Genomic DNA, 27,439 nt, shown 5'->3' with positions numbered 1-27,439 from the left:
CTTGAAACCTGTGTGATCAATATTAAAAACTAATAATATCTTTTTTCATATACCCATTGGAAATGGGGCTAAAATATTCTGATATTTCCTTTGAAATTGTCCGTGGGAACTGCAAACATGTCCATATAGCAAAACCCTATGTTATAAACGAGAAAGCAATTTGTAACACCAAGATAGACTTTGGGAAAGTTATTATTTGAAGTCTGATCAAATTGAGAGTTACCATATTTTAATGATAAATTCCTTCATTTCTGCGAAGGCCTCTTTCTTCATTTAAAGTTCATCCTGGATTTTAGTTTGCATTGTTCAGGGTATACAATTACATCTTTTGCTTCAGTTATTTATGACAGGATTACAAAAGTACAAATACATCTGGAGGTATTCCATCAAATATTAACTCCTGATTTGTTTTTAACAAATTTCTTGCAGGAATCAGAAATGGAAGGTGCTGATATCAACACCATGTTACTGGTCCACTTTTTTGGAAAAGGAGGAAAAGATAAACTTCAGTATTCGGAATTCCAAAGGTAGTGTTATAAAATCTTTGAATTGGGCGTACATATTTAGAACAGTTAAACCTGGATAAGGATTATGATCAACTGGCTTATGAGGCCAAAACAGAATATGCGTTTAGTACTCTTTTAAAATTTGTCAGTTAACCCAATACTTCTGAAGGCAAAGGGGAACCAGGGTTTAATAATTTAAGCTCTCAAAGCCTGAACATCTAAGTCCACTTTTCTGGTTTGCATTGAGATTTTTCATAAATCAGCCAGGTTGGCCACACAGGGCAAAAAAAAAAGATGATAAACTGGGTTCATGGTAAGGTTGCTTTTAATTAACATCAACTACAGTTGCTCCTGAAGGACGTGGTGGCTCAGGGGCTAAGACACTGAGCTTGTCGATCAAAAGGTCGGCAGTTCGGCGGTTCAAATCCCTAGTGCCGCATAATGGAGTGAGCTCTCATTACTTGTCCCAGCTTCTGCCAACCTAATAGTTCAAAAGCATGTAAAAATGCAAGTAGAAAAATAGGGACACCTTTGGTGGGAAGGTAACAGCGTTCTGTGCGCCTTCGGTGTTTAGTCATGCCGGCCACATGACCACAGAGACATCTTTGGACAGCATTGGCTCTTTGGCTTTGAAACGGAGATGAGCACCGCCCTCTAGAGTTGGGAATAAAAATATGTGTGAGGGGAACATTTACCTTTATCTTACAAGTGCTCCTCGACTTAACAACCAATTACTTAGTGACCATTTGAAGTTACAATGCCACTGAAAAAAGCAACTAAGAACTGGTTCTCACATATATGACCATCGAAGCATCCCCACATGATCAGAATTCAGGTGCCTGGCAACTGGCACGTGTTTATAACAAGTGTGGCATCCTGAGGTCATGTGATTACTATTTGTAACCTACAAGCAAAGCTAATGGAGGAAGTTGGCTTACCATATTTTTTAGAGTATAAGACGCATCGGAGTATAAGATACACCAAAGTTTTGAAGAGGCAATTTTTTAAAAAAAAAGTTTTTGCATTCTGCAAACTTCCCAAAAATGGCCCGTTTTTTACAAAAACATGGTTGTTGTTGTTTTTTTTAAAGGCATGAATAGCTTTTAGGAGGCTTGTAAAGTGCTCGAGGGGGGGCAAAAATGAGCAAAAAACAGGCCTGTTTTTGTCAAAAAAAAAGGGCATTAGGAAGCTTATAGAGTGCTCCTGGGGCCTGGGGGGCAAAATTGAGCAAAAAACAGCCCATTTTTTGCTCATTTCTACCCTCCCCAGCCCCCATGAGCTCTCTGAAAGCCTTCTACAAGCTATGCATGGCCATTTTGGTGAAGGGGCAGGGTTTCAGGAGACAAAAAAAATGCTGTCTGTATTCAGTGTATAAGACCCACACAGATTTTCACCCTCTTTTTTGAGGGAAAAATGTGTGTCTTATACTCCGAAAAATACGGTAATTAACAGCTTCATGACTCACTTAAGAACAGTGAATCACTTAGCAACCATGGCAAAAAAAGGTCCTAAAATTGAGCATGGTTCACTTAACAATGGAACTCTTAACCTTGCTTAGCAATGGAAATTCTCTTTCTAATTGTGGTCGTAAGTCAAGGACTACCTTGTATCATCCTGATCTGTTCTTTGCTGCAAGATGTAAAATGTTACTTTGGAATCTCATCCTGATTTTTATAGGCTTTTAAAAAATAATTGTCCTATCTTTTACTTTAGAAGGATCCCAAATAACTTTCCATATTTGGGACACTGGGAATTACATTAGATGTTATGTCAAGATAGTGTTTCCCTCTGGAATGCTTTAATAGAACTAATTTCTATAGTTCTATTCCCAGAAAATGCCTAGAATAGGTTCTTACTTTTAGACATTTCAGAAAACAAGTCATGCTTAACTAATAAAAGAGATTCTGATTATCTTCATCTGTCTTTTATGTAGATAGTTACAATTCTGCATTTTATTCTTTTTAATGTCATGTTGTGCTTCAGGTCAGGATTGTAATATGATTTATTTTAAACTAAACATTTCTTCCTCAACGCTTAATTAAAATGAGCATTAGTTGATCTTGTATTGGGAATAAACTCTTATAATGTGCTTTTTTTTAAAAAAAAGAGAGAGACTGTTTAAATGCAGACAAAAGCCTTGTATTCTTGGAAATATAAGACCTGAAGCTATACGACTCCTACCTTGAAAAATGCTGAAGAAAATATCCTACTTAGTAATATAAATAAATCTAATATTGTTCTTTTTCTTTAATGTATTTTCTGCAAATGGATCGCTCTGCTTGAATTCTATTACATTTTCCTCAGAATTATGTCACATGCTAATATTCATAATTATTTTCATAAAGGTTACCATCTGCTGAAAAATACAGCTTGATATATATCTATATCTATCTATCTATCTCTATCTGTCTGTCTATCTATCTATCTATCTATCTATCTATATCTATATCTATATCTATATCTATATCTATATCTATATCTATATCTATCTATCTATCTATCTATCTATCTATCTATCTATCTATCTATCTATCTATCTATCTGTCTATATATATATACCTCCCACCCTGGCTGGCTGATAAGGAGTCGTTCTCTGTAGCTCAAATGGTTAACTCCCTGCCTGGGAGGCAATAGAGCACAGGTTCGATTCCCAAACTTGGGTATGGCTAGCTGCTAGTCTCCCTTTATTTATTTATCAGCATAAATATTATATATATATATATATATATATATATATATATATATATATATATATATATATATATATATATATATATATATATATATATATATATATATATATATATATATATACATACATACATACATACATACATACATACATACATACATACATACATATATATATATATATATATATATATATATATATATATATGTATCAGGTTAGGCAGAAACAGGTGAAATGCAGTCATCTAGATATACATTGAGGCAATAAGAATACTTTGCCATCCAAATTTCAGATCAAGAAGTGTTTATTTGTTTCAGCAAATAAATCAGCACTGAATTGAAGTCTTTATAACTGAAGCACAAAGTATGACTATACGAGGAAACAAAATGTTATTTAGGTTTTTTGTAGACTCCAGTAGCACCTTCTTTCTAATTTGGGATCTGAGTGAAAATGATTCTCAGTAAATTTTGAAAATATAGCATACAGTGACTTGTAACTGTCTCAAAGCATTGCTGTCTACTGTACCTTCTATCATCATACAAAAATTCTGATTCTCAGGTGCAATGCTTTAGATTTTTATTCTGCCTGTCTATTTTCCACACAGCAACCCTGTGAGCTGGGTTGAACTGAGAAAGAGTGACTGGCCCAAAGCACCCAACATTCCCTCATAACAGTAAAAACAGCATCCATGAGTTCGGGCATATTTTGACCAATGTCAAACTGAGTGAAACCCAGTTCAGTTTTATCCCAATTTTACCTTATTCTATGCAAGGGAGGATTCTTTTTGTCTAGTCACTGCCTTATTAATAAGCATATTGTTGCTCATATTACACCTATACGTGAAATATATTGATAATGCTCACAATTTAAATAGTTTGGCCAAAGCATTGTACTGAATAGGATACAAGGATAGGTGTATCTTTCCAAAGAACAATTAAGAGGCTTCATCCATTGGGCTCAGTACTGGTCCTTTTCACTTTAAGATTTCTCTTATGTGTATCCGATGCTATCTTTGGGCCATTGGAACAGTGGTGGGTTTCGGATCCCGTTCCAACCGGTAGGGTTGGGCCCAGTGGCGTCCACATGGACGCTTGCCATGCGTGCATGCATCTTAGCACCTCCCATTCACGGAGCTGGGTAGGCATGGCTTGCATGTGATTCATCTGGGCCGTGGGTCGCCAGTTTGACACCCCTGATTTTGATGGAATTCATAATACAACTACTTCTTTCACAATCAACAGAATATCAGTGCTACTATAAGGAGCAGCCACATTCACAACTCACAGTATTCATCTGGTTAATCCTGAATTCAGAAATGGATCGTATTAGTTTTACTCAGTGTGATCCATCCTCTTTTAAACATGCACTTCTTCCATTCATCTCACAAAAAGAAACCTGGTGGTTTTCATCCTGTCTCATTCCTTTATTTTGTTATATTTTTCCTTAGACATGGCAAGCCTAGGAATTTGGAACACTCAAAAACTTGTAATACAGTTGGTCATAATCAGATTATTTTCTTAGTGAATATATATTACTATCTAGAACAGTGATGGTGAACCTTTTTGGCACTGAGTGCCGAAAAGGGAGTGTGTACGCGCTTGTCTGAGATGCAACCCAAAAGAGAAGCTGCCCAGTGGGCATGTGCGCGCCAGAAAATGAACTTCTGGTTTCCAGCATGTGCATGCGCAATGGCCAGAAAGTCTTCTGATTAATGGCGTGCATGCACACCCGACAATCAGCTGGCCAGCATGTATGCTCACGCCAGAAAATGGAAGACCAGCTCTTCCAGTTTCCGGCATTGCCACATGCACAAAGGCCTGCTGATCATCAAGCGTGCATGTGTGTCAGAAACACAGAAGAGGAACGGGAGATGCCACATGTGCCAGGTGACATGGCTGCATGTGCCATTTCGGGCACGTGTGCCATAAGTTTGCCATCACGGATCTAGAATGTTTTACTCTCAGCTAAAACTTAAATAGGAGATTCTGGAAATGGATGAGAAATTCATTTAGTTCTCATTTCAGTATAAATTTATCTGATTAAAATTTTCCAAATCAAAATTTAGTTATTCTCCGGTGTTTGTAAATTTCTGAATATTGTGCTATAACTTTTGAACAAAGTGCAAAGCTAGGATAAATGGGCCCAAAAAGATGTATATTGCCGAAAGTAGCAAAATGCATTTTACATGGGAATTTAATTGCAGAATAATAACGTTAGAAAAATATGCATGCAAATCAGTAGTGGGTTTCAAAAATTTTTAGAACCTCTTCTGTGGGTGTGGCCTGCTTTGTGGGAATGGCTTGCTGGCCATGTGACTGGATGGGCATGGCCAACTTGTAAAATGTTGTGAAACTCACTTAATGCTCTTGCTTAGCAACCAAAATGTTGGCTCAGGAACTCTGGCATTTGAAGCACACAAGTCTTAAAGCTGTCAAGTTACAAGACCCTTGAACCCCTAACCCTTTAGAAAAAAACCATAGGGGTGTTCCAACTTGACAGCTTTATGACTTGTGGACTTCAACTCCCAGAATTCCTCCTCTCGCTCTTCATCTTGATGATGTGGGGACGGGTGGGGGGAGGGAGCTGGAACCGGTTCTAAATGGCACTGTAGATTTGTGGAACTTCTTCTATAGAAGAGGTTAGAACTGGCAGGAACCCACCCCTGATGCAAATCATACAAACATTGCACCTAACTTTGGTTTTAAAATAATGTAGAATAGTGGAGAGATGACGTTAAGACAGGAAAAAGGAGAAATTTAGTTTTGGCCATGCCTAATGCCACAAAAACCTGCTCTTCCATGGATTTAGGATATGCTCCAGCTCTGCGAGAAAATACCTTTTTGTTATGCTTGAATTCTAAATGTGTTTATTTCCTTTGCTTCTTTTTCTCAAGCTACATTTGGGTCTTTAAGTGTGTTAAATCCAGAGTGCACCAGTAAAAGATTGTTTGCATATATAGTGTGAAATGGAACGTCTTGGGTAATTATTTAAAGTCCTGCATTGATCCAATGAGGCATAACACTGAATATTCTGTGTACCTACTACATTTAACAAATGTAGGTTAAAGATCTCTCCCTACCGCACAGATAGAAGCTTGTAATCAAAATTGGACTCCCACATTTTGCTCTTAGAGCTGTTAGGATAAGTATAAGGTTCTATATAGGTAATTTTTCAACGGAGGCATTTCTTTTTCATGCACTTGGTATGTGTCTCCTTATCACTGCCCACATATATCCACAATCCATCTGCATTGTGACATGACAGTCTAGTTTGTTTTAATGCACAGAAAGATGAATGAAAGGATCAGTGTCTTTTTCTTTAAAGCTCTGTGGAGATATCACTTTTCACATTATTTTATTTGTAAGTAATTCAAGCACATCATTTCTGGGGTTCTGTTGTTCAGGAAAAATGTGATTTCTATCTCATAGTTTTTTTTCACATTTCTACCTCACATGGGAGGCTATTGTTGGTTTTTGATCAAAGTGCCATGGTGTTTTTACAACAGATGACTGATGAGCTGTACAGACATAGATCATTGTCAAAGGCAGAGGGGAAAATGATGGCAAATGCTTTTATCATTTTCCAAGTTCTTGTTAAAAAGGCTTTCCATTGATCAGCGGAGTAGCCAGAGAAAGCAGGAGTGATTACATTTGATTAGGCTGCTTTAAAACCTGTCACAGAAGCTTAGATATTGTTAACTATGTAATTTACATTCCTTAAAATGATGTGGATGGGGGAGGGGGAGAAAGATTCATTCATAAGGCTTAATGGTGCTTATGTATGCTTAAGAGATTTTGTCTTTTAAAAAAGAAATACTGAAGTGAAATGTAGGCTTTATTATTTAGTCTTTCACTTTTCCTGTTGATTTGTTGTTCTTTGCAACACATAATTTAAAGTTAGGATGCAGAAGTGACTTTAAATCATGCTACCCAGCAAGTCTTCTGTATAGCAGATCATTACATGGGTTGTGACTTTTACTTCGTGGTGCACTTGATTCATTTTATTTATTCTCTACCATTAAGGAAGGCAATTTGCCTCATATGCATGTTATGGATTTCATGGTGGCAATAAAGCTTTTAAACTAGCATTGCTTTTTTTTCAAGCATATGCAAAATAGGAAGGGGAATTGAAAAGGGCTAAACTGGAAATTTGCAAGAAGCAGGAAAGGTAAGAAGCAGGAAAGTTTCATGTGAATTCAGCATGGTAGTTCATAAAAGGTAATTCACAATGCAGATCCAAAATCAGCTTCATAAATAGAAAAAAGGAATGGCAGAATCTTGTTTAGTCCAGGGATAAAGAAAAAAAAATGTTTCATGCACAGGTTGTAATGTGCATATTACTTACTTGGGCTCCTTGAAATTGGCAGAAAAATGCTATAAACCAGTCAAGGCAAATCTTTTCGGCACCAAGTGCCCAAACCGGAATGCATGCACGCACCAGCCACCTGGTCTTCTGGTTTCCAGCGCATGCGAAGATCAGCTGACCAGAAACCAGAAGAGCAGCTGCCGATTGTGCGTGTTTCCACAAAGAGGGCTCTGCGTGCCACCTTTGGCATGCGAGCCATAGGTTCGCCATCACGGCTATAAACAGTTTTGGTTCTTTAAGGGACTACACAATTACTGCTTATTTCTTGACGCATCGTCTTAGGAAATTTTCAAACCAAAATTGTAGGAAATTTAGCTTTCTCCTTTTTTTTATATGTTACATTTTTGCTTTTACATTATATTTTGTTGTTGTGACATGCAGAGCTTGATGCAGTGTCCATATTTCTTCTGAATTTATTATTTTAACAATGGCTTTTATACAACCTTTGCACAGGGATAGGTCATGACAGAATAGAGTTGTTTTCCCTCCCAATCATGCTCCTTTTCACTTCCCTGAACAGTGTGGTGGGGTTGTGAGTTTACAAAGAATGTCAAAGAGAACCCTTACAGAGTCCTCTTCCCCATCTGCATTGGACAGGCAAGTGATGACACATACTTTGTGATTCAAACTCTCCTCTTATCTAGTGTGCGATGTCATGCAGGAAATACAAAAGGATGGAACTTACATCATGACATTGCACTTTTAATTCTTCATTTAAGCAACCCATCTCATAAAACTGACACTGGACTGACGTACAGAGGATTAAAACCAACAAACTAGAAATTACCAAGCCCAACAGCTCCCTACTATCCTGACCCCCATGCCATGAAGGTTGCATAAGTAATAATGACTTGAACTGTACTCTCAGAGACTCAATACATTTTATGAAGCAGAGGCATCATACGGCCCAACACAGTCCACACTGTTTCATGAAGTGCCCAACGCAGTCCGCACTACTGCATTTTGGGCCAGCTGCATCTTCCAAATGCTATTCAAGGGTAGCCCTATGTAGACCTTGTTACATAATCCATGCAAGAAGTAACTAAAGCATGAAGTACTGTAGGTTGGGTCCTCTGTTCCAGGTATAATTGGTGCACAAGATGAACCTATATAAAAAAACCTTCCTAGTTAATAGCTGTCTCCTGTTTTTTGAATGTGTACAGAAGGATCCCCAAGTTGTGCACCAACTTGGTGGGGCACCCTACCCCAATTAGAGATAAAGATGGCAGGTCACTGAAGTCAGAAAATCCACAATCACTTCGTCTTAGCAGAGTTGAGCTGAAGCTTCAATTACCACCATTTTGGCATCATCGTGGTTACATAGTCATGCCTCTGCAATGCTCCAGCCCTTTATCCTCATTTGCCTTTGTTTTCTTTCACATCAAGAACTCCACAGGGTGCCTAAGTTAGTTTCTATCCCCAAATTGCTAATGAAACCTGATTGAAATGAACCTAGAAAATCAGTTTTCTCAGGAGACTAGTGGATAAAGGAAGCAAAAGATGCAGTCACTCTTGTTTGGTTCTCTGTGTGAAGAGAGCCAAAGATATAATAGAAACTGTCCACCTAGAATGACCTAATCAAACTACTGCTACAGATGGCTTACCTTGCAAGAAGCAACAGGAATGTTTTGTTCTCTCCAGGGAGCATCTGGAATTTGTCAAATCTTCATTTGGCTTTAAAAAAAAGAGCGGGGGGGGGGGGGGGGGAGAATGGCTACTAGCAACTGTAGGATGTGTCTAAAATGCCATAAGAAAAATAAAAGGAACTGAAATGTCTAAGCTCTATAAACAAGAAGTGAAAAGAACAATGCTATAGATTAAGTAAATGGTAGATGTCAAGTAGGAATTGGTTGGGTTGCAGCACAAAGTATTTTGGAAAGGCCTATAATTTTGGATTTATATCTTACAGTGGTAATGCTTAATATTGTGGAATTCTTGGTGCTTTTTGAGCTTAGTCGTTTGCAGGCATTGCCCAGTGCCCAATGCCCCAACAGCATTCAAGAGAACACTAAGAACTCTACAATTGAATCCTGAGCTGCATACACTGGTGTTTAAAACCAGTGTAGTTGAGAGACCGCCTGCTGCCAATTACCTCCCAAAGACCCATTAGATCGCACAGAGTTGGCCTCCTCCGGGTTCCATCCACCAGCCAATGCCATCTGGCTACAACCCGGGGGAGGGCCTTCTCTGTTGCAGCTCCGGCTCTTTGGAACGAACTCCCCGCGGAGATTCGGACCCTCACCTCTCTCCCTGCTTTCCGAAAAGCCGTTAAAACCTGGCTATGTCGGCAGACCTGGGGTTGATGAGCTCCCTTCCCCTCTCGACAGGTGTGGTTGTTGGTCATTTTAAATGTCTATTTTGTACTTGTATGTTTCCCCTTCCCGTTTAAGTTGTTCGCCGCCCTGAGTCCCTTTTAGGGAATAGGGCAGCATATAAATAAAATAAAACTTAAACTTAAAAGTTTGTGAATTGAGCTAAATTGTGATATGTTCTCCATTCATCCTAAAACTAGATAAAGACAACCGAACTAAACAAAACAGCCAATTGTATATTCTCTTCTATGGGAATGTTTAATATCTTGAAGGTGTCCTATCTACACATTCCTCATTTACCAGGTGTTGCAATATTTTTCAATTAATGTTTCCGCACTGAACTCCCTATTACATGCATCCTGAAATCATACATAATTTGAAAACGTTAACAATCATACTTTTCTGAACTTATGTTCTCCTGTTTTTCAAGTAAATATTAATAAAAGGGTCAAGTTCATGTGTAGCGTGTGAACATTACATGCAAATGCAGTCCACTGGGCAAACAATTTTATCAAAGGTTCTTCAGTTAAACAATTGTACTGATATCCATACAATTCCTTGTTTATGAATGACTCGGTTTCCTGGCTATACTGATATCTATTATGATATTTTCTCTTGGCTACCATATACCGTATTTTTTGGAGTATAAGACACAGCAAGGTTTTCAAGAGGAAAATTTTAAGAAAAGTTTTTGCACTCTACAAACCTCCCAAAAACGGGCCCGTTTCCCCCCCCCCAAAAAAAGGCATGAATAGCCTTTAGGGAGCTTGCAGAGTGCTTCGGGGGGGGGGGGGGACGAGCAAAAAAATAGATGGATTACACCCCAGGATTCTGAAGGAACTGGCAGACGAGATCTCAGAACCACTGAACTAGATCTTTCAGAGATCCTGGAGCACCGGGGAACTGCCAGAGGACTGGAAAAGAGCTGATGTGGTTCCCATCTTCAAAAAAGGGGAAAAAAAATAGATCCAGGAAACTATAGACCTCTCAGCCTGACCTCAATACCAGGGAAGATTCTGGAAAAGATAATCAAGCAACAAATTAGTGAACACTTAGAAGTAAACAAAGTAATAGCCAAAAGCCAACATTGGTTTGTCAAAAACAGATCATGCCAGACTAATCTTATTGCATTCTTCGACAAAGGGACAAAATTAGTGGACCAGAGGAATGCCATCGATATAATTTACTTGGACTTCAGCAAGGCATTTGATAAACTAGACCATAACCTACTACTAGATAAAGTAGAAAAATGTAGGTTAGACAGCATCACCACCAGATGGATTCGTAACTGGCTGACCAACCACACTCAACATGTAGTCCTCAATGGAACTGCATCTACATGGAGGGAGATATGCAGTGGAGTACCCCAAGGCTCTGTTTTAGGCCCAGTACCCTTCAACATCTTCATCAATGATGTGGATGAGGGGATAAATGGGGAACTCATCAAATTTGCAGATGACACCAAAATGGCAGGAATGTCCAATACTCCAGAAGATAGGCTTAAGATACAGAAGGAACTTGACAAACTTGAGCATTGGGCACTATCTAACAAAATGAAATTCAATGGTATAAGTATAAATCTTTATTATGGTCGAAGACCAGCAATACAGATTACTTTTTACAATATGTTAAAAAGTACTGACATTAAGATATAAGTAAAAAGTCTTGACATTAAAAGTGGAAAATAACATACATGTTCTCAAATTGTTCAGGTCACTCCCTGGTTTACCTGGGTGCAAAGTCATTAAGTATGGGAGTAAATACAATGGTCCAGAAATTGTTAGAGATATGTCCAAATAATTGGTACAAGATGACAACTATACTTCTGTAACCAATTTTTCCTTGTGGGCATTGCAACAGCACAGAACTTTGCCATTGCATACGTGGTAGCCGGGTTTGTGTCCTGGAGGAGAAAGCCTAGATAAAAATTGACTGCTCTCCCTGACAATCTCTCTAATAAGGGGAGAATATGTGCATACCTACAAGCTCTGTATAGCTCACAGTGTAATAGAACATGTGAATTATCTTCCACTTCTCCTTTAACACATATACAAACCCGTTCTGCTATAGGGGTTCTCTTATACCTGCCCTAAAGGAGTGCTGAAGGAAGACTGTTGAACCTGGCTCTGAAGAAAGTTATTCTTTGTTTTGAGAAGATCAGGTCATTTAGATATCTTGCCAATTCCCACACACCCTGATTGATTCTGTCCCTACTGTGGAGAGGCAACCTATTTAGTTCTTCTTGGAACTCCATATCCTTCGTTCTATTGATTACTACTTGCTTTGCTTGATCAAAGCCTAGGGAATACCAGTGAAAGCCCATAAGAGCCCAGCTTGTGATCAATTGCCTGTTTCCAGGGGGAGGAAAAGTTGTCAATCAACACTAGTCCCTCTGGAAAGAAATGCATTTTAAGCCAATGAATGATCATCATCTTCCAGGCTCTTACCTGAATTTGAGGCATGCCTGTCTCAATTCTTAACTGGGCATTTGGAGTTCCATTGGGTGCAGCTAAGATGACATTCAATGGTGAAAAAAGTAAGGTTCTACATTTAGGCAAGAAAAACAAAATGCACAGGTACAGTATAGATGGTACCTTGTTCAATAGTAGTAACTGTGAGAGGGATCTTGGAATCCTAGTGGACAACCATTTAAATATGAGCCAGCCGTGTGCAGCAGCTGCCAAAGAAGCCAACATAGTTTTAGGCTACATAAACAGAAGGATAGAATCAAGATCACATGACGTGTTAATACCACTTTATAATGCCTTGGTAAGGCCACACTTGGAATACTGCATTCAGTTTTGGTCACCACGATGTAAAAAAAAAATGTGGAGACTCTAGGAAGAGTGCAGAGAAGAACAACAAAGATGATTAGGGGACTGGAGGCTAAAACAACAGGAACGGTTGCAGGAACTGGGTATGTCTAGTTTAATGAAAAGAAGGATTAGGGGAGACATGATAGCAGTGTTCCAATATCTCAGAGGCTGCCACAAAGAAGAGGAAGTCAAACTATTCTCCAAAGCACCTGAGTGTAGAACAAAAAGCAATCAGTGGAAACTAATCAAGGAGAGAAGCAACTTAGAACTGAGGAGAAATTTCCTGACAGTTAGAACAATTAATCAGTGGAACGGCTTGCCTCCAGAAGTTGTGAAAGCCCCAACATTGGAAGTCTTTAAGAAGATGTTGGATAGCCATTTGTCTGAAATGGTATAGGGTTTCCTGCCTAGGTAAGGGGTTGGACTAGAAGACCCCCAAGGTCCCTTCCAACTCTGCTATTGTATTTCACTGATATTGCATTAATATTGCACTATACAATAGAATTCAGTATAGTTACTGCTCTGGGATAGAAGCTGTTTTTCAGCCTATTTGTCCTTGTTTTTATTATCCTGTACCGTCTGCCAAATGGTAATGGTAATTATCCTGTATATCTGCCAAATGGTAATCAAAAAAAAAGGGTGTCCAGAATGTTTTGAATGTTTTGAACTTTCTTAAGGCAGAGGGAGCTATAAAGCTCTTCCAAAGAGGGGAGAGGGCCACCAATGATCCTCTGGGCAATGACATTAGCCCCTATCTGCAACTGTGCAATTGGCAAACCTTACACAGATGCAGTAAGATAAAATACTCTCTATGGTGCAGCGGTAGAAGGTCACCAGAAGTTTTTCATTCAGTTGCTGTTTCCTGAGAAGTCTCAGGTAGTACAATCTCTGCTGGGCTCTTTTGACCAGTGCTGCAATGTGAGTGTCCCAGGTCATGTCCTCTTTTATGATAACACCCAGAAACCTAAAACTGGCCACTTATCCACTTGGTCTCCATTGATAAGCAAGGGCTGGATGTCTGATCTATTCCTTCTATCTATTCCTATTTGTTTAAAATGGTAGCTATGGAAATTGAATAAATAAATTAATTCCCACTCTGTAAGTGTATTATGTAGTTCATAAATTGATACAAAAAGAAATAAAAATTGATATGCATGCCTAGATCTCTGTCTTTATGAATATAGATGCAAATGATTTTTTTTTTCAAATGGCCATTCTATATCCAAATTTTGATTTGTGTTTCATTGATACTCATAATACACTTGTTAGTAAAATTTTGAATAAGAGTAACATTAGCTTGTTTGAACAAGATTATTTTATAGCAAACAATTTCTCATTTCTGTTACTTACATCTCTTAAAAGTTTGTCTCTTTTTAAACAAATTTTAATTAAAGTATATGTGCACATTATCTACTTTCATATTTAAGTCTGCTGTCTCATTCAGGCAACTTCAAAAAAATTGCAGATATCAACATTTTTTCAGCCTAGTTACTCATGGACATAGATGAATTTAGAGGGCACTCTAGTGGTAGGCTTGCTCAAGCACACTATTTTTGTTATGCATGGCATTTATTAATTTCTTCCAGCTGTGTATTTAAGATTGCAATCTTTTAAAACCTACTAATTTCTTTTACTCAACTTGTGTTAGTCAACAGCTTACATAACTCTGCCCCTCTTGGTATAATTTCTGTTACTGTTCAACACGGAATTAATGAAAGTTGTTGCTCTTAGGAGATGGAAGCTAACAGTCTGTATGTTGCATTCTCCTACGACAGTAGCCCTAAGAGGATACTCCTTATTTACACAGTGCTATCAGTTGATACAAGTAAAGTATTATTTGGCTAAAAATGCGGTATGAAAATAATTGTCTTGACAAAAGGATAACTCTGCTAGATCTGTCCAAGGAAATCTTAATCTAGCATTTAGTTTTGGCAAGCAAAATGCTTCGAGGATGCCTTTAAGAAGGAAGTGAAGACTTCACCTTCTCATACTGTTTTTCCCCTAAAGCTGACATGTTGCTCCCATCCCAGAGATAACTCTGTTTCCCAAGCATTTGATAGGCCTGCCTTCCCTGATTTTATCTAATTCTCTTTTAAAGCCATCCACATTAGCAGTCGTCACTATGTCTTATGGTAATTCATTCTACAACTCTTATTTTTCTCAAAAGTATTTGGTTAGTTCCAAATTTCTTTTTGTTCAGTTTTATAGGAGGGTCCTGAGTCAGACTGATTAAAGAGGGTGAGATAAAGTCTCCTTTACTTTGTAAAGTATATACCATGTTTCCCCGAAAATAAGAGTCTTATTTTCTTTTGACCTACGGAATAAGCGCTTGGCCTTATTTTCGGGGAGATCTTACTATTTTTGAGGTGCAGGAGGCCCCTTAACCATGGCCCGCAGCTCAGCTGATCCAGAGAGGGCCAGAAGTTCTGTCTTCGTTTCTGGCACACTCTTGCCAGCCCTAGCATTGCCACTCTTTTTGTGGCTGCACTAAGAGAAGGGGCGCGGTAGCTACGGTTTGCAGCTAGGCTGTTGTAGAATTTTAAATTGCTGTTTTTTATTTTATTTTTTTGTATCCCCTCCCTTTTTATTATTAGCCACCCTGAGTCTCTCGGGAATAGGGCGGCATACAAACTTAATAAAATCAAAATCAAATCAGTAGCAGCCTCTGTGAGGCCGTTCCGCATGGATGGTAGGTGTACGTGGGGCATGTCTCCCCAGATTTCATTCCCAGGAAATGGCAGGGATGGCTGCGCATGCGTTTAAATATTTTAGGGGAGGGGTTATTTTGGGGGGAGGGGTTATTTTAGCACATACACTCAAAAGCCCGATTGGGCTTATTATCTGGGGAGATTTTATTTGGGGGGAAACAGGGTATATGGTATATATTATTTTATATGTACTGGTAGTACTTAAAACATGTCTGCTTTAATTGATTTTTACCATAGTAAAGACCTCCAGACATTTTAGCTTTTTCTCATAGAGATCTCAAGCACCTGATTTTTGGTTGCCCTTTTCTGCATTTAACTAAGCTGTCATATTATTTGTTTATTTATTTTAGATTTATGCAGGATTTACAAGCAGAAATACAAGAATTGGAATTCAATCAGTTTTCCAAAGGTCTAACCTTCATGAGAAAGGAAGATTTTGTAGAGTGGTTGCTATATTACACTGATGAAGAAAACAATGAAATTTATTGGCAAAATGTGAAAGAGAAAATCCAAGGGGGAGAGGTTGGTATAAGTTTCTTCATCTTAAATTAAGCATCTATCATATAACTGAGGAGCTTTCTAAAGCACAACAAATTATAATCAAGTTGTTTTGTTTGATTATACGTAGTTCTATAATGATTTGACAAATCCCTTATGAATATACTTGGATGTTGCTATCTTGACTAAACATCTCACTTGCTTTGGTATTCCAGAGTATCAGTATGGATGAATTTAAGACTTTCTGTCAATTTACAAACCGTTTAGAAGATTTCTCAATTGCTCTGAAAATGTTTACTGTGGCCAGCCGTCCTGTTAAACGGGGTAAGAAGTGCACCATTTCATAGTTCTTCATGAAATCGAAATGGAAAGATGTGTGTGGATTCTGAAAATGTCCCCATTATGTCAATTTTGCTTTATAAAATTATTTTGAACTTAATGCATTATATGTCAGCCCCTCACTACGTATTACGACAGCTATGAGATGACAAATCACCATCGCTTAGCACGCACAGAGGAAAATAGTGGAAATTGTTTCTAAATGGAAAAATAAATGATTCCCAGTCAATATTGCTACCTGATTTTTAACCGGAATCTCAATTGGTGGCAATACCACCTTGGCTTTTTCTGGGCTCAAAAGCTAAACAACATCTCGTGAAAGAAAGCCTTTTCTGCATTGCTGCCAAGAAAAATATATGGATGTGTCTATGAGGTCACCAAGAGTTTTGGAGGTTTTTTTAAAAAAATTATTGGAAGATGCGTCCTTTTGATGTTTTTTTTAAAGATGAACTGTAGTAAAATATATTTAAAAGTTTCTTTAACAAATACAGTACAGTGTGCTTTGCTGCTATGCTAGAATAATAGTAGAACCAAGGTGTGCAGATCAGTTTCAATCCAAATCATCCATTCAATTTAAACTGTCAGTCCAGTTCGGCAGTTTGAGTTGATTTAGAAAATTGAACCAATGGATGTTTTCTCAATTAATTAGTGAAAAATAGCTCTTGAGCATGAACAAGGCTCTTCCAAACTGTTGATCCGATTTGGAAAGCAGAATAAATAACATTACCTTTAAAACAAATCTTGCAATCAAAGCTTTCCAAAAAATTCTGTTTAGAATCTTTTGACCCTTCCTAAAAAAAAGGAACTAAAAAAAAATATTTAAGAGTTCTTACAAAAATCCACACTTTTTTCTATATAAAACAAATATTTATACAGTGTGCCTAGTTGTATATGGGTTTTCTCTACCAAAAACTAAGTATATTTCTTCTTTTCTTTAATCTCTTTTTTAAAAAAGTGACAAAGTGGAATGCATATATGAAGTATAGTATGTGAAATAGCATTTATAAACCTTACTACAAAGCTGGACCCTTAACAAGTAAACATGGGATCAATTTGCTGCTGCCATTTATGTAAATAAAAAATTGTAAGACAATAGAATCCAAAAATGAACAACATCTTTAGTTTGCTTTCTAGTAATGCTTCTCCCCCCCCCCCATCATCTGTTGTTAATCCATTGCTAGTACAGAATTGTTATATCTTTTAAAAAACACATAAACCCCCCATTTGATATGGATTTGATTTTTTTTAATTACATTGCATTTTGGTTAAATGTTAGCTTCCTTCCCGCCCTTCTATATATTGTCATAAAGCATGATTGTAAGGAGTGAGCGCAGTTAGTGTAGCTCCTTAGAAAACAAAGGCAAGGAAAAGTAAACTCAATAAAAATTTTATTATAGATTGATTTCATAAATCTTTTAGAATACATGTACTCGTGGGGGGAAAAAACAATTCCTTCAGAAATGTAATAGGAGTAAAAAATATTCCAGGTAAAATGTTATAATTCATTTTTTTTGTTTGTTTACTGGGCAAATTTCTGTGTTCAAAAAAGCAGATTCAGGTAAAAAGCTAGCTATTTTCCATAAAGCAACTTGTTCCACTTCTGTGAAAATAGAAGTAATTTTTCTTCAATAAATATAGTGCTACATAGCTGTTTAAGCATGGCCATGTGCACCCATTTTCTGATCACACTATTAATCATACGAGTGTAAAGTTCTCAGATTCCTTTATTCTTTAGATTTATAAATCTAGTTATTATTTTTAATAGAAACATGAAACTATCTTTGTTTGTGTTAGCGGAGTTCAAGAGAGCTGTGAAAGTGGCTACAGGACAGGAACTCTCAGATAACGTTTTGGACACCATCTTCAAGATCTTTGATTTAGATGGAGATAATTGCCTCAGCCATGCAGAGTTCCTTGGAGTCCTCAAAAACAGGATGCATCGTGGATTAAGGGTAATTCTTCTCTCAAATGTTCAGTAGAAATGTCTAATTGCCTCACTGTTTTAATAAAGTAAGGAGAGCTTATAGAACAGTGTTTCTCAACCTTGGCAACTTGAAGATGTCCGGACTTCAACTCCCAGAATTCCCCAGCCAGCATTCGCTGCCTGTCGCTGGCTGGGGAATTCTGGGAGTTGAAGTCCGGACATCTTCAAGTTGCCAAGGTTGAGAAACACTGTTATAGGACCTAGTAGAATTTTTTAAAAAAAAATTAACAGCTTTATAAATATGCATTTATAAAACAAAATTTATTTTATTAAAACAAGCAGTTTATAATAGGAGGCTTGCCGGTATACAAATTGCTTAATGCAGTTGAATCTATCATCTCTCTTTGAATAAGCTAGTCTGGATATCCATACAATATGCTGTGTTGAGGTTATGCCACAATTCAATCTCTTGTGCTACTTGCGGTGGGTGGGTGGATAGACAGACAGGCAGATGATGTAGATGATACATATTTGATGTAGATGATAAATATTTCCTTGGGGTCACTGGGAGCCACCCCTAGGTCAAAGGATACTTTACTCATGCTACTAATCCCAAAGCTTCTAATGGTGGTAATGAGTAATATAATAAAAGGAAAGTAGATTATTGTGTATTCAAAGCATTTTTTAAATGATGGCTTATGCCAAATACATGCCCTAGGCCAGTGATGGCGAGCCTTTTTGGCACCAAGTGCCCAAACCAGAACACGCATGCATGTGTGTCTGCGCGTGTCAGAGCACTGGAAACCTGAAGTCCAATTGGCCGGCACACACATGCCTGTTTTTTTGGGCTGCTTTGGAGGCCGTTTTCAGACCATTTTTGGCCCAAAAAACAACAGCCTGAAAATAGCCCAAAGTACCGGATTTCCAGGCTGTGTTTAGGCCGTTCTCAGGCAGTTTGGGGGCTGAAAATCAGTCCGAAAATGGCCTTTTTGGTCATTTTTGGGCCATTTTCAGGTGCTCTGGCACCCGCAAAGACCAGAGCAGCTGGTGACGGCATATGTGCCCACAGAGAGAACTCTGTATGCCCCCTCTGGCACACGTGCCATAGGTTCCCCATCTTGGCCCTAGGCCTAGGATGATGGGGAAGAAAGACAAAAATAAGCAAATTCAACTTTTAGCTCTTACTACAAAATAAATAAATGGCTAAATGGAAGAAGCAAGTAATGGATAGTGCCAGCCTGCCCAACAAAGGAGGTCAGGCTGGCCCTGCTGTATTTGCATGTCATATCTAATCATAAACACAGCTAAACTGCAGAAATGCCTTTCTAGAACTATGCTGCTCCCTCTGGTCATAATTTATAGATCACCCCTAATCATAAAGAAGGATTCATTCGTCCAGGCAGCTTCCAACCAGAAAAAAATACTTGTGGTTGTGATAAGTTCATTAATAGATGATTAACCAGGACAAAAGTAATGTGTCCTGCAATCAGGTAAATGTGTTTGGACCAATAAGAATGGTTGACAGAATGGTTAACAGACAGATGGATCTGGCTAGCTGACTTCACCCAATGTAGTCAGGCTTAAAAAAATTATACCTTAAATATAGATTGGTATCTGTTTCTTTATTTTTAAACAGGTGCCTCAGCAACAAGGAGTCCAAGGTTACTGGAAATGTGTGAAACGAGAAACCATTAAGGGAGCAAAAGAAGTTTGGAAGCAAACCGGGAAGAGTCCTTTTTAAATGTATTTTTGTAAGATCGTTTATGACTCGGCTTTCTGGTTTTGCTTTGCTTTTCATGTATTTTTTTTACAGATTGGCTCTACTAGACGAAGTGCAATCATTTAATGCCATTAAATATCAGACACTTCCATTATTTGATTTTGATAGGGGGTGGGCATGAAAAAGAAAATGCCTTTTGTGCTTCGGAATCATTCAGGGATGCTGCATTTGATAGAAGTGAACACACACACAGCCAAAGCACTTTTGGTTGTTCTGCATTTTAACTGAAACAAAATTGGGGGGAGCTTTCTTAGCTTGGCCCTCTTCCCCACCTCTAGGAAATGGCCTTTTTCCGCCCTTCCCAGCCCTTCCTGTTCCTTGCCCTTAGCTGCTGATGTCCTTGGCTTAAATCATGATATCACCACCAGCCCAAACCACTACCAAAAACCCCTTCCTTTCCTCCCTTCCCCTTTGCCACTACCATTTCCAGCATGCTTGGCTTCCAATGTAGCATATGCAATTGATCCACCCACTTTTTAGTACCTTCCTTTCCTTGCCTCCTTTGCCTGCAACCTCATTGCCCCTTTCCTGCTCTCTCTCTCTGTCTCTCCCCAAAGTACTTCTCTCTTAAATATGCTAGTTTTGATCCTGTGGCAGATCACCAGAAACGAATCCTTCCATGCATAGAACACTTTGCACATCCCTACAGCAATAGAATTTGCTTTAGGATTATTTTAGATGGTACTCGTGTTCTCACAGATGGAGACTGTTTACCAGCCTATCTGGAATTTAGCACAGATAGTCCTCCACTTACGACTTACAGTTTCCAGCATTGACTTAGCTTGTCAGAAGCCAGCTGGGAAAATTACAAATGCTAGTTGCCAAGTGCCCAAACTTTAATCGTGGGGATACTACAATGGTCGTAAGTGTGAAAACGGGTCATAAGTCACTTTTTCCAGTGCCATTGTAAGTTTGAATACTTGCTAAACAAATGGTTGTAAGTCAGGAAATATCTTTTAAACTCAAGTTTCATAGCACACATGGGAACATCCCCATTTTTAAGAATTAAAGGGAAGTATGAAAAATGCAATACAATGCAATGCAATGGGACTTTTAGATGTTTTTCAGCTTTAAATATCCAATATATTCTAGGTAAGAAATTAATCAGCAAAAGGTATTCTTAGAGCACAGTACCTTATAGACATTTGACAACATTTTTGCATTTGGAGACCATTTTTTATTACGTTCTTCATGTATTCTGTACTTTACTCTGTTTGCATAGGAGTTTGCATCTTTCACGGTAAGCTGGAAATACCAAAATGTTTACATAAACTGGAAGATTGTAAGTTGCACAAGTGTAGAAAGATTTGAAGCTAAACACAGTGAATTCATTAAAGAAAATGAATGTTAGCATTAGATAGGTACTGTATATTGATATGCTTACTGTTAAGTTCTATCAGATTCATTGTTTAAATTCCTGATTATTCTCTGTAATAATTGCTTGACTTGAGCTATGAATGAATATTAATAGCATATTATACTTCCAGTATAGCATATTGGTTAAGGTAGGACTAGGACCAAGGAAGCCCTCATTCATAGTTTTAAATTTTATTGGGGAACTTTGGGCCAATCACTTGTACTGAAGCCAGCCATTTTCATAGGAGAGTTGCAATGTTGTTAAAATGACAGAAGATTCATCTCTTCGCCTCCCAGAGCAAAGAGAGGAACATACATGTTGACGTTACTGTTTTTCACTCCAGTAACTTTCCCGAGGCTGGTCATGAAAAATTCATTTTTTAAAAGTATGCATCTACATTAGTTATGTTTTCTGCCTGACCATCACAGAATAAAGTTTAGTTTTTAAACATGGCTGCCTTTAGAGTTTAAATAATCTGTTTTAAATGAGCAAGGAGTGATTTATAACTGTATATTTTTGCTACTGCAATAACTAGCCCAGATATTGTAGCCTTAATACTTTTACATTTCTCCAGGCAAATCACTTCTAATGAGATTCTCCCCACAAATACTATGATTAAAAACATAACTAAAAATTGCAATGGCTAAATGTCTATGGAGATTCTCAATCATTCAGTCCATAGTTGTCGCAAAAATATCCCTAGACATTCTTCACCAGAAATACTTAGATCTCTAGTTAATTGGTCCTATAACATCCAATCATTCTTCTGTATTTGGACCTTAGCAACTCCCCTGAAGTCATTCAAACAATGGCCTTTATTCAAACAATTAAATATTTTGGTTATGGGAACCTTGAAGAGTAAACAGTTCAGTAATTTGAATGCATTAAAGTTAAATCCTAAAATCATTGTTCCTGACTGGTGAATGCCTTAAATCATCCTAGAGGAAATGGAAAATATTAAAGTAGACTGGCAGTTGAAATGGATGCAAAGAACATTCTTGAATTCTATATATTAAGATGCATCACAATTCACAATAATGATAGTCTATGATGCCAAAACTGCTGAATTGCACCTTGTGGGACTTATTTTTAAATAATACATGATATTATATTGACACCAATTATAGTATCATAATACTTCAGTAGATTTTGCTGATTCTGTAAAATGTTTGTTCTTTTGAAGCCAATGAACTATACTGAAACTGAAGGAAACATAATTGTACAATTATTGTGTGCTACTTTGGATAAATGATCCTTTCCCTATTCATTAGCTGGTGCTATGATCTCATTTTGTTCTACAGCAAGAAATACTGTTAGAATACCAACAATATTTGTAATTTAAGATACACATCTTTGCTATGCATTCTCCAAACTATTGTCATTTAATTGTATCCATTTTGCACTGTCTAGAATCTCAGAGGTCAGTATAATTTGACTGTTGCTTTGGCTACTTCTAAATATTGATGTGGATTCATTTCCAGGGTTTTTTTTAACTTCTTTTTAAAAAAAACGATTTATACCTGATTGTGATTTATTCAACTGATCATAAAAATTTTTGGGGGAACAGTTGTTTATTAAATGTTATTGCCTACTCATTGTCACAGAGAAAAAGCAGATCCAAAATCTAGCATTTAACATTTAGATAAGTATAGTCCATTTCTATGACTTACTATAGTCCATTTCTATGTCTTACTACAGTATAATAGCACTAGATAAATGTAACATTGGGGATAAATGATGATTGCAATGATGGTGATGATAGATTGGCCATATTGGAGAATGCTGTACTATCTATAAGGAATTAAATTAGTAAAGCAAGAGCAGCCCAAGAGAACCATTCTGTCACATAGACCAAGTGCATCCAAGAAACTTTTTTTAAAAAAATGATCATATTTAAAAAGCTTAGGATTTATAGGATTGGGGTATTGGCCTATATATCGATTTTTTTTTACTTCTTTATAGTGCAATGGGCAAATCTACTTTATTCTTGTCTGCAAAAAAGAAACTTGAATAAGCTAATTTGTGAATATTATAGGAGTTAACTGTCTGGAGAACTAAGATTTGCAGCCATGCTATAAATATTTCTAGTGTTGCCTGACACTACCTGGGCATTAATAGAGATGAACAAAATAGATGTTTCTATTTTGGAGGGCTACAAACTTAAATGGATTTTTGGATTTGAAATAACTTTAGGATTCAGAACATTTCCAGGCTGTTTAATGATGAAAACATTTGGATACACAGAGAACTACAATTAATTGAAATATATTGCCACCTTGTTACTTTTCTGGAAGGCCATAGTTCAGTCAGTAGGCCCTGTCTGATAGACAACCAATCAAGTGCCTAATCTGATTATATCTGTTGAGGCAGTAAGATGGTGGTCCTGCAGTTTTAAGCTGTGAATTTTGAAACCTCCGGGAGTCACCACTGTGAGTTGGGCTGCCATATAAATCTATTAAATAAATAGATGTAACTAATCTTGTTACATTATCATTCATGGTTTTGTCTTGCATAATTAACATTTTGAGATATCTTCAACAGAAAATTATATATAGCTTTGAATGCAGAAAACACAATGATAAGAATGAAGAATGCAATTGTCTGCCTAAACATGTGGTAGTTTTTTTTTAAATCCCCTTATTTCTCCATGTACATACACACATTATCTACAACAGTGTTTCCCAACCTTGGCAACTTGAAGATGTCTGGACTTCAACTCCCAGAATTCCCCAGCCAGCGAATGCTGGCTGGGGAATTCTGGGAGTTGAAGTCCGGACATCTTCAAGTTGCCAAGGTTGGGAAACACTGATCTACAACATTGCTTCTTCCTTTATTTGGTAAGATCAAATGTAATATGTTACAGTAGAGCCATTTCTGCAAGACAGTGGTACAGTATATATACTTACATGATCAATCTCACCAGTAGCATTACTACAGTTTCAGCAATGTCTAAATCTGAAATTCCAAACAATATTTACAATATTAGTTTATCTTGAAATTCTTCAATAGCAGTGTAACATTAACACACAGGTTTATGGTTTGAATAAGCAGGAAATTGCAAGTTTTCTGATTAACAGTATCAATTATGGTTATTGTTCCTAATATTAATTTCTCAATGTAAATACGAAGATATTATTACAGATTCTCCTTGACTTATGACTAGTCACTTAGCGACTATTCAAATTTACAGCAGACATACTGATGGGCTCCATATGACCCAGATTCTAAGTCCCAACCATTGCCCCTCCACACAGTCATGTGACAAACCTTCAGATGCTTGGAAACCAGGCCACATTTAACATCATTTACCACATCCCACAGTCACATGACTACATTTCATGATGCACTTTCAGTTTTTGGCAAAGCCACACTTGTAGCCCAGCATTGGTTCGCTTAACAACCATAATGTTTGCTTAATAGCCTCTGTAAAAGAAGTGTAAAAGAAGAAATTTTAAAAAAATTCAGCGATCACAACTTACAACCATGACAGGCAGGCTCCATTACGGTCATTATTTGAGCACTTGTTATGCTCTATGTAGTACAGTACTACAAAAGCACTAGACTTAGCTACCATCTAATAAACTTTCTATTCATGGTGTTTTCCTTGGCAGATATATAAGTAATAGAACATGGAGAAGAGAGAACATGGAATATTCAGAATACGAATCCAAACCAGTACATAGAATTCTGTCCAGATCTTCTATTGAGACCTGGGAAAACATTCTCACCTAGATCAATTCCAGCTGGAAGCCTGGATGTGGAAGCCTAGATGCTGACGGGCTGCAGCATCTAAAGCAGTGTTTCTGAACCTTGGCTACTTGAAGATGTCTGGACTTCAACTCCCAGAATTCCCCAGCCAGCATTTGGGGTGTTGAAGTCCAGACATCTTCAAGTTGCCAAGGTTCAGAAACACTGATCTAAAGTATGGGTGTCAAACTGGATTTCTTCAAGGGCTGGATCAGCACTGTAGTTCTCCAGTGGCCGGCCGGGGGCACAGGGGGATGGGACAAATGCCTCCTGCAGCACCCTATCATAAAAAATGAGGCACAGGGGACCACACATGGCTCCCCATTCCCCATCTTGGCCGACTGTGCTGCAGGTCGTCCAGGCCAAAAAATGAGGCATGGGGGGCCGCATGCAGACCCCCGTGCCCCATGTTGGTTGCCAGAGGCACTGCGGACTGGTCCTTTGCTATTTCTAGGCCGGCCCCGTTTGCCAGTTTTAACCATCCCACAGGCCTTGAGTTTGACACTCCTGAGTTAAAGTATCTGCAACATCTACATAGAAGAGTTGGTGACGCTGGTCATTTGCATGCATCTTCAGTTACAGCCCTCATAATTTTCAGTCAGTGTGACTCATGCTAGGATTTGTACTTCAACCTATTTGAATCTGGCATCAAGCTGGGAAAAAATATTATTAAAACTTGGACAGAAGACATCAGGCTTTTATTTTCTAGGAACAGACTGAGCTAATATACTAGGCATAGTTGGGAAAACAATTCTTTTCCACAGTCAATACTTGAAAATCAACAACAGATGCCAAGAATATGTCTTCCCTCATAAGCTTCCAGGTACATTTAAATAGTATTTCATTGAATTCAGCACTACGTAATGCAACTGTAGAGACACAGTGACTTCATAAATAACTCATGGTAAGCACAAATCTTTTTTATATTGTGCATTAATGCGAGTAAAAAGCTGAGGGTGGAGGGAACCCATTAGATCCCTATACTAGATATTTTGGTCTAGATTTTGACTGACAGCAAGACAAAAGTTGAAAAGTAGAGTAGGCAGAGGGGAAATGAGGGAACTCAAAAATACTGAGATACGTTTCTTTCATAGTTTATTGTAATTGTTTTGATGTATGTCTTTACTGAATCTTGTCAATATTTCACTAGCTCTTTTGTTATCTGGCAGACAGATTCACAAAACTTTCTTCTTCAGAAGTTAAGTGCCCTGCTATTGTTTTCACTGATTTATAACTGAAAAAGCAACCAAAATCTTTATTTTCATCGACTGCATGGAAAAGACAATTTGGAAGATAAAATTAACCTAACAATATCAAACAATATCAATAACAATATCATTACCAGATAACTCAGCTGGGATTGGCGAGTGTAAGGAAGTATAAATAGTATTTTTATATAATAAAACGTATAAAAAGGCAGACAATGGCAAACATGGCTGAAATACTATACCTCTAGAAAATGGGAGCTGAGGCCACCATTCTGGCCCAAAGGCTGAGGGTGAAGATCCAGATATTAACCATCATCCTAAATGCCTAGAGAATAAAAGACATTCTGTGTATCAAAAGAAAGACTCATCCAAAGGCAAAGCCACTACTGAGAATACATACTCAGTATGTATTACATACGTTTTAACAATGACACTGTTTCAAGGACCAGATGCACAGTGTTCTTTTCCTCTGCTTGCATTTGATGCAAGCAAATCTTAAATATATGTCTATATTTGAAAATAAATAAAAAACTCCCACAAGGGGGAGCCTTGTGTTTTATCTTCCCTTCCTCCTTAATTCATATTTGCAAAAATTAAATTGACAATTTCTAAAATAATGAGATAACCGCTAAATTACTTTCATAATTCTACCCTTTAGGCACCGATCAAAGGCACATATAAATATGCAGTTCAATATAATATAATATTAGTTTTATATATAAATAGTTTATCAATAGAAACTGAAATCCTAAATTCCTTTGGATTGTTAAATGGGTCTTAATTTTCTCTCCTTTGGGGCTTGTCTTTTTGGATTCTTATGATGATATAACAACTTTAACCAAAGCAATGCGCTTTTAAGCACACCTATAACATGCTTACAATGGGATTTTGTATATGAATATATTTTAGGATCCTTGAATGTTGCTGTTTCTTAGGTTGATGAAAAGATGCTCAGAAGGAGACATGGATAATGATATTGCAGGTCCTTGGCTCAAGCATGTATATTTTCCCCAGATCCTAAAGCTATTGCACAAGCCCAGGAAAAGATACCGCTTGTTGAAGATGTCAACATATGTAATGTGTATAGCCACAAAGCATAGTACATACCTACTTTGCAAGATGAAAATGTTGACCAAGATTATAGGGTAACCACATACTGAGAAAGTAGACGCTCTGTGGGAAGTTAT

At 37.6% G+C, this 27,439-nt stretch overlaps 1 protein-coding gene and 1 long non-coding RNA gene across 2 annotated transcripts in view; one reads left to right on the top strand and one right to left on the bottom strand.

Moving 5' to 3' along the window:
• Positions 1 to 22,863, top strand: part of MICU2 (mitochondrial calcium uptake 2) — a 72,358-nt gene extending 49,495 nt beyond the window's left edge. The window contains exons 8-12 of the mRNA XM_014060532.2: positions 430 to 527; positions 15,750 to 15,921; positions 16,113 to 16,221; positions 18,031 to 18,188; positions 19,797 to 22,863. Coding sequence (XP_013916007.2) covers positions 430 to 527; positions 15,750 to 15,921; positions 16,113 to 16,221; positions 18,031 to 18,188; positions 19,797 to 19,901 — 642 coding nt within the window. The 3' untranslated portion in view covers positions 19,902 to 22,863. The remainder of the gene's footprint in view (positions 1 to 429; positions 528 to 15,749; positions 15,922 to 16,112; positions 16,222 to 18,030; positions 18,189 to 19,796) is intronic.
• On the bottom strand, positions 10,683 to 26,735 carry LOC148044324 (uncharacterized). The gene is made up of 3 exons (XR_015697459.1): positions 26,495 to 26,735; positions 24,204 to 24,252; positions 10,683 to 10,891 (listed from the first exon to the last, which is right to left on the bottom strand). It is a non-coding gene; the product is annotated as an uncharacterized LOC148044324 (long non-coding RNA).
• Positions 26,736 to 27,439: the final 704 nt, after the last annotated feature.

The sequence above is a fragment of the Thamnophis sirtalis genome, unplaced genomic scaffold, assembly GCF_051295495.1.
Source record: "Thamnophis sirtalis isolate CommonGarterSnake01/CBP01778 unplaced genomic scaffold, rThaSir2_p1.2 scaffold_8, whole genome shotgun sequence".
In the NCBI taxonomy this organism is placed as follows: domain Eukaryota; kingdom Metazoa; phylum Chordata; class Lepidosauria; order Squamata; family Natricidae; genus Thamnophis; species Thamnophis sirtalis.
This window is presented reverse-complemented; position numbering and strand designations above follow the sequence as displayed.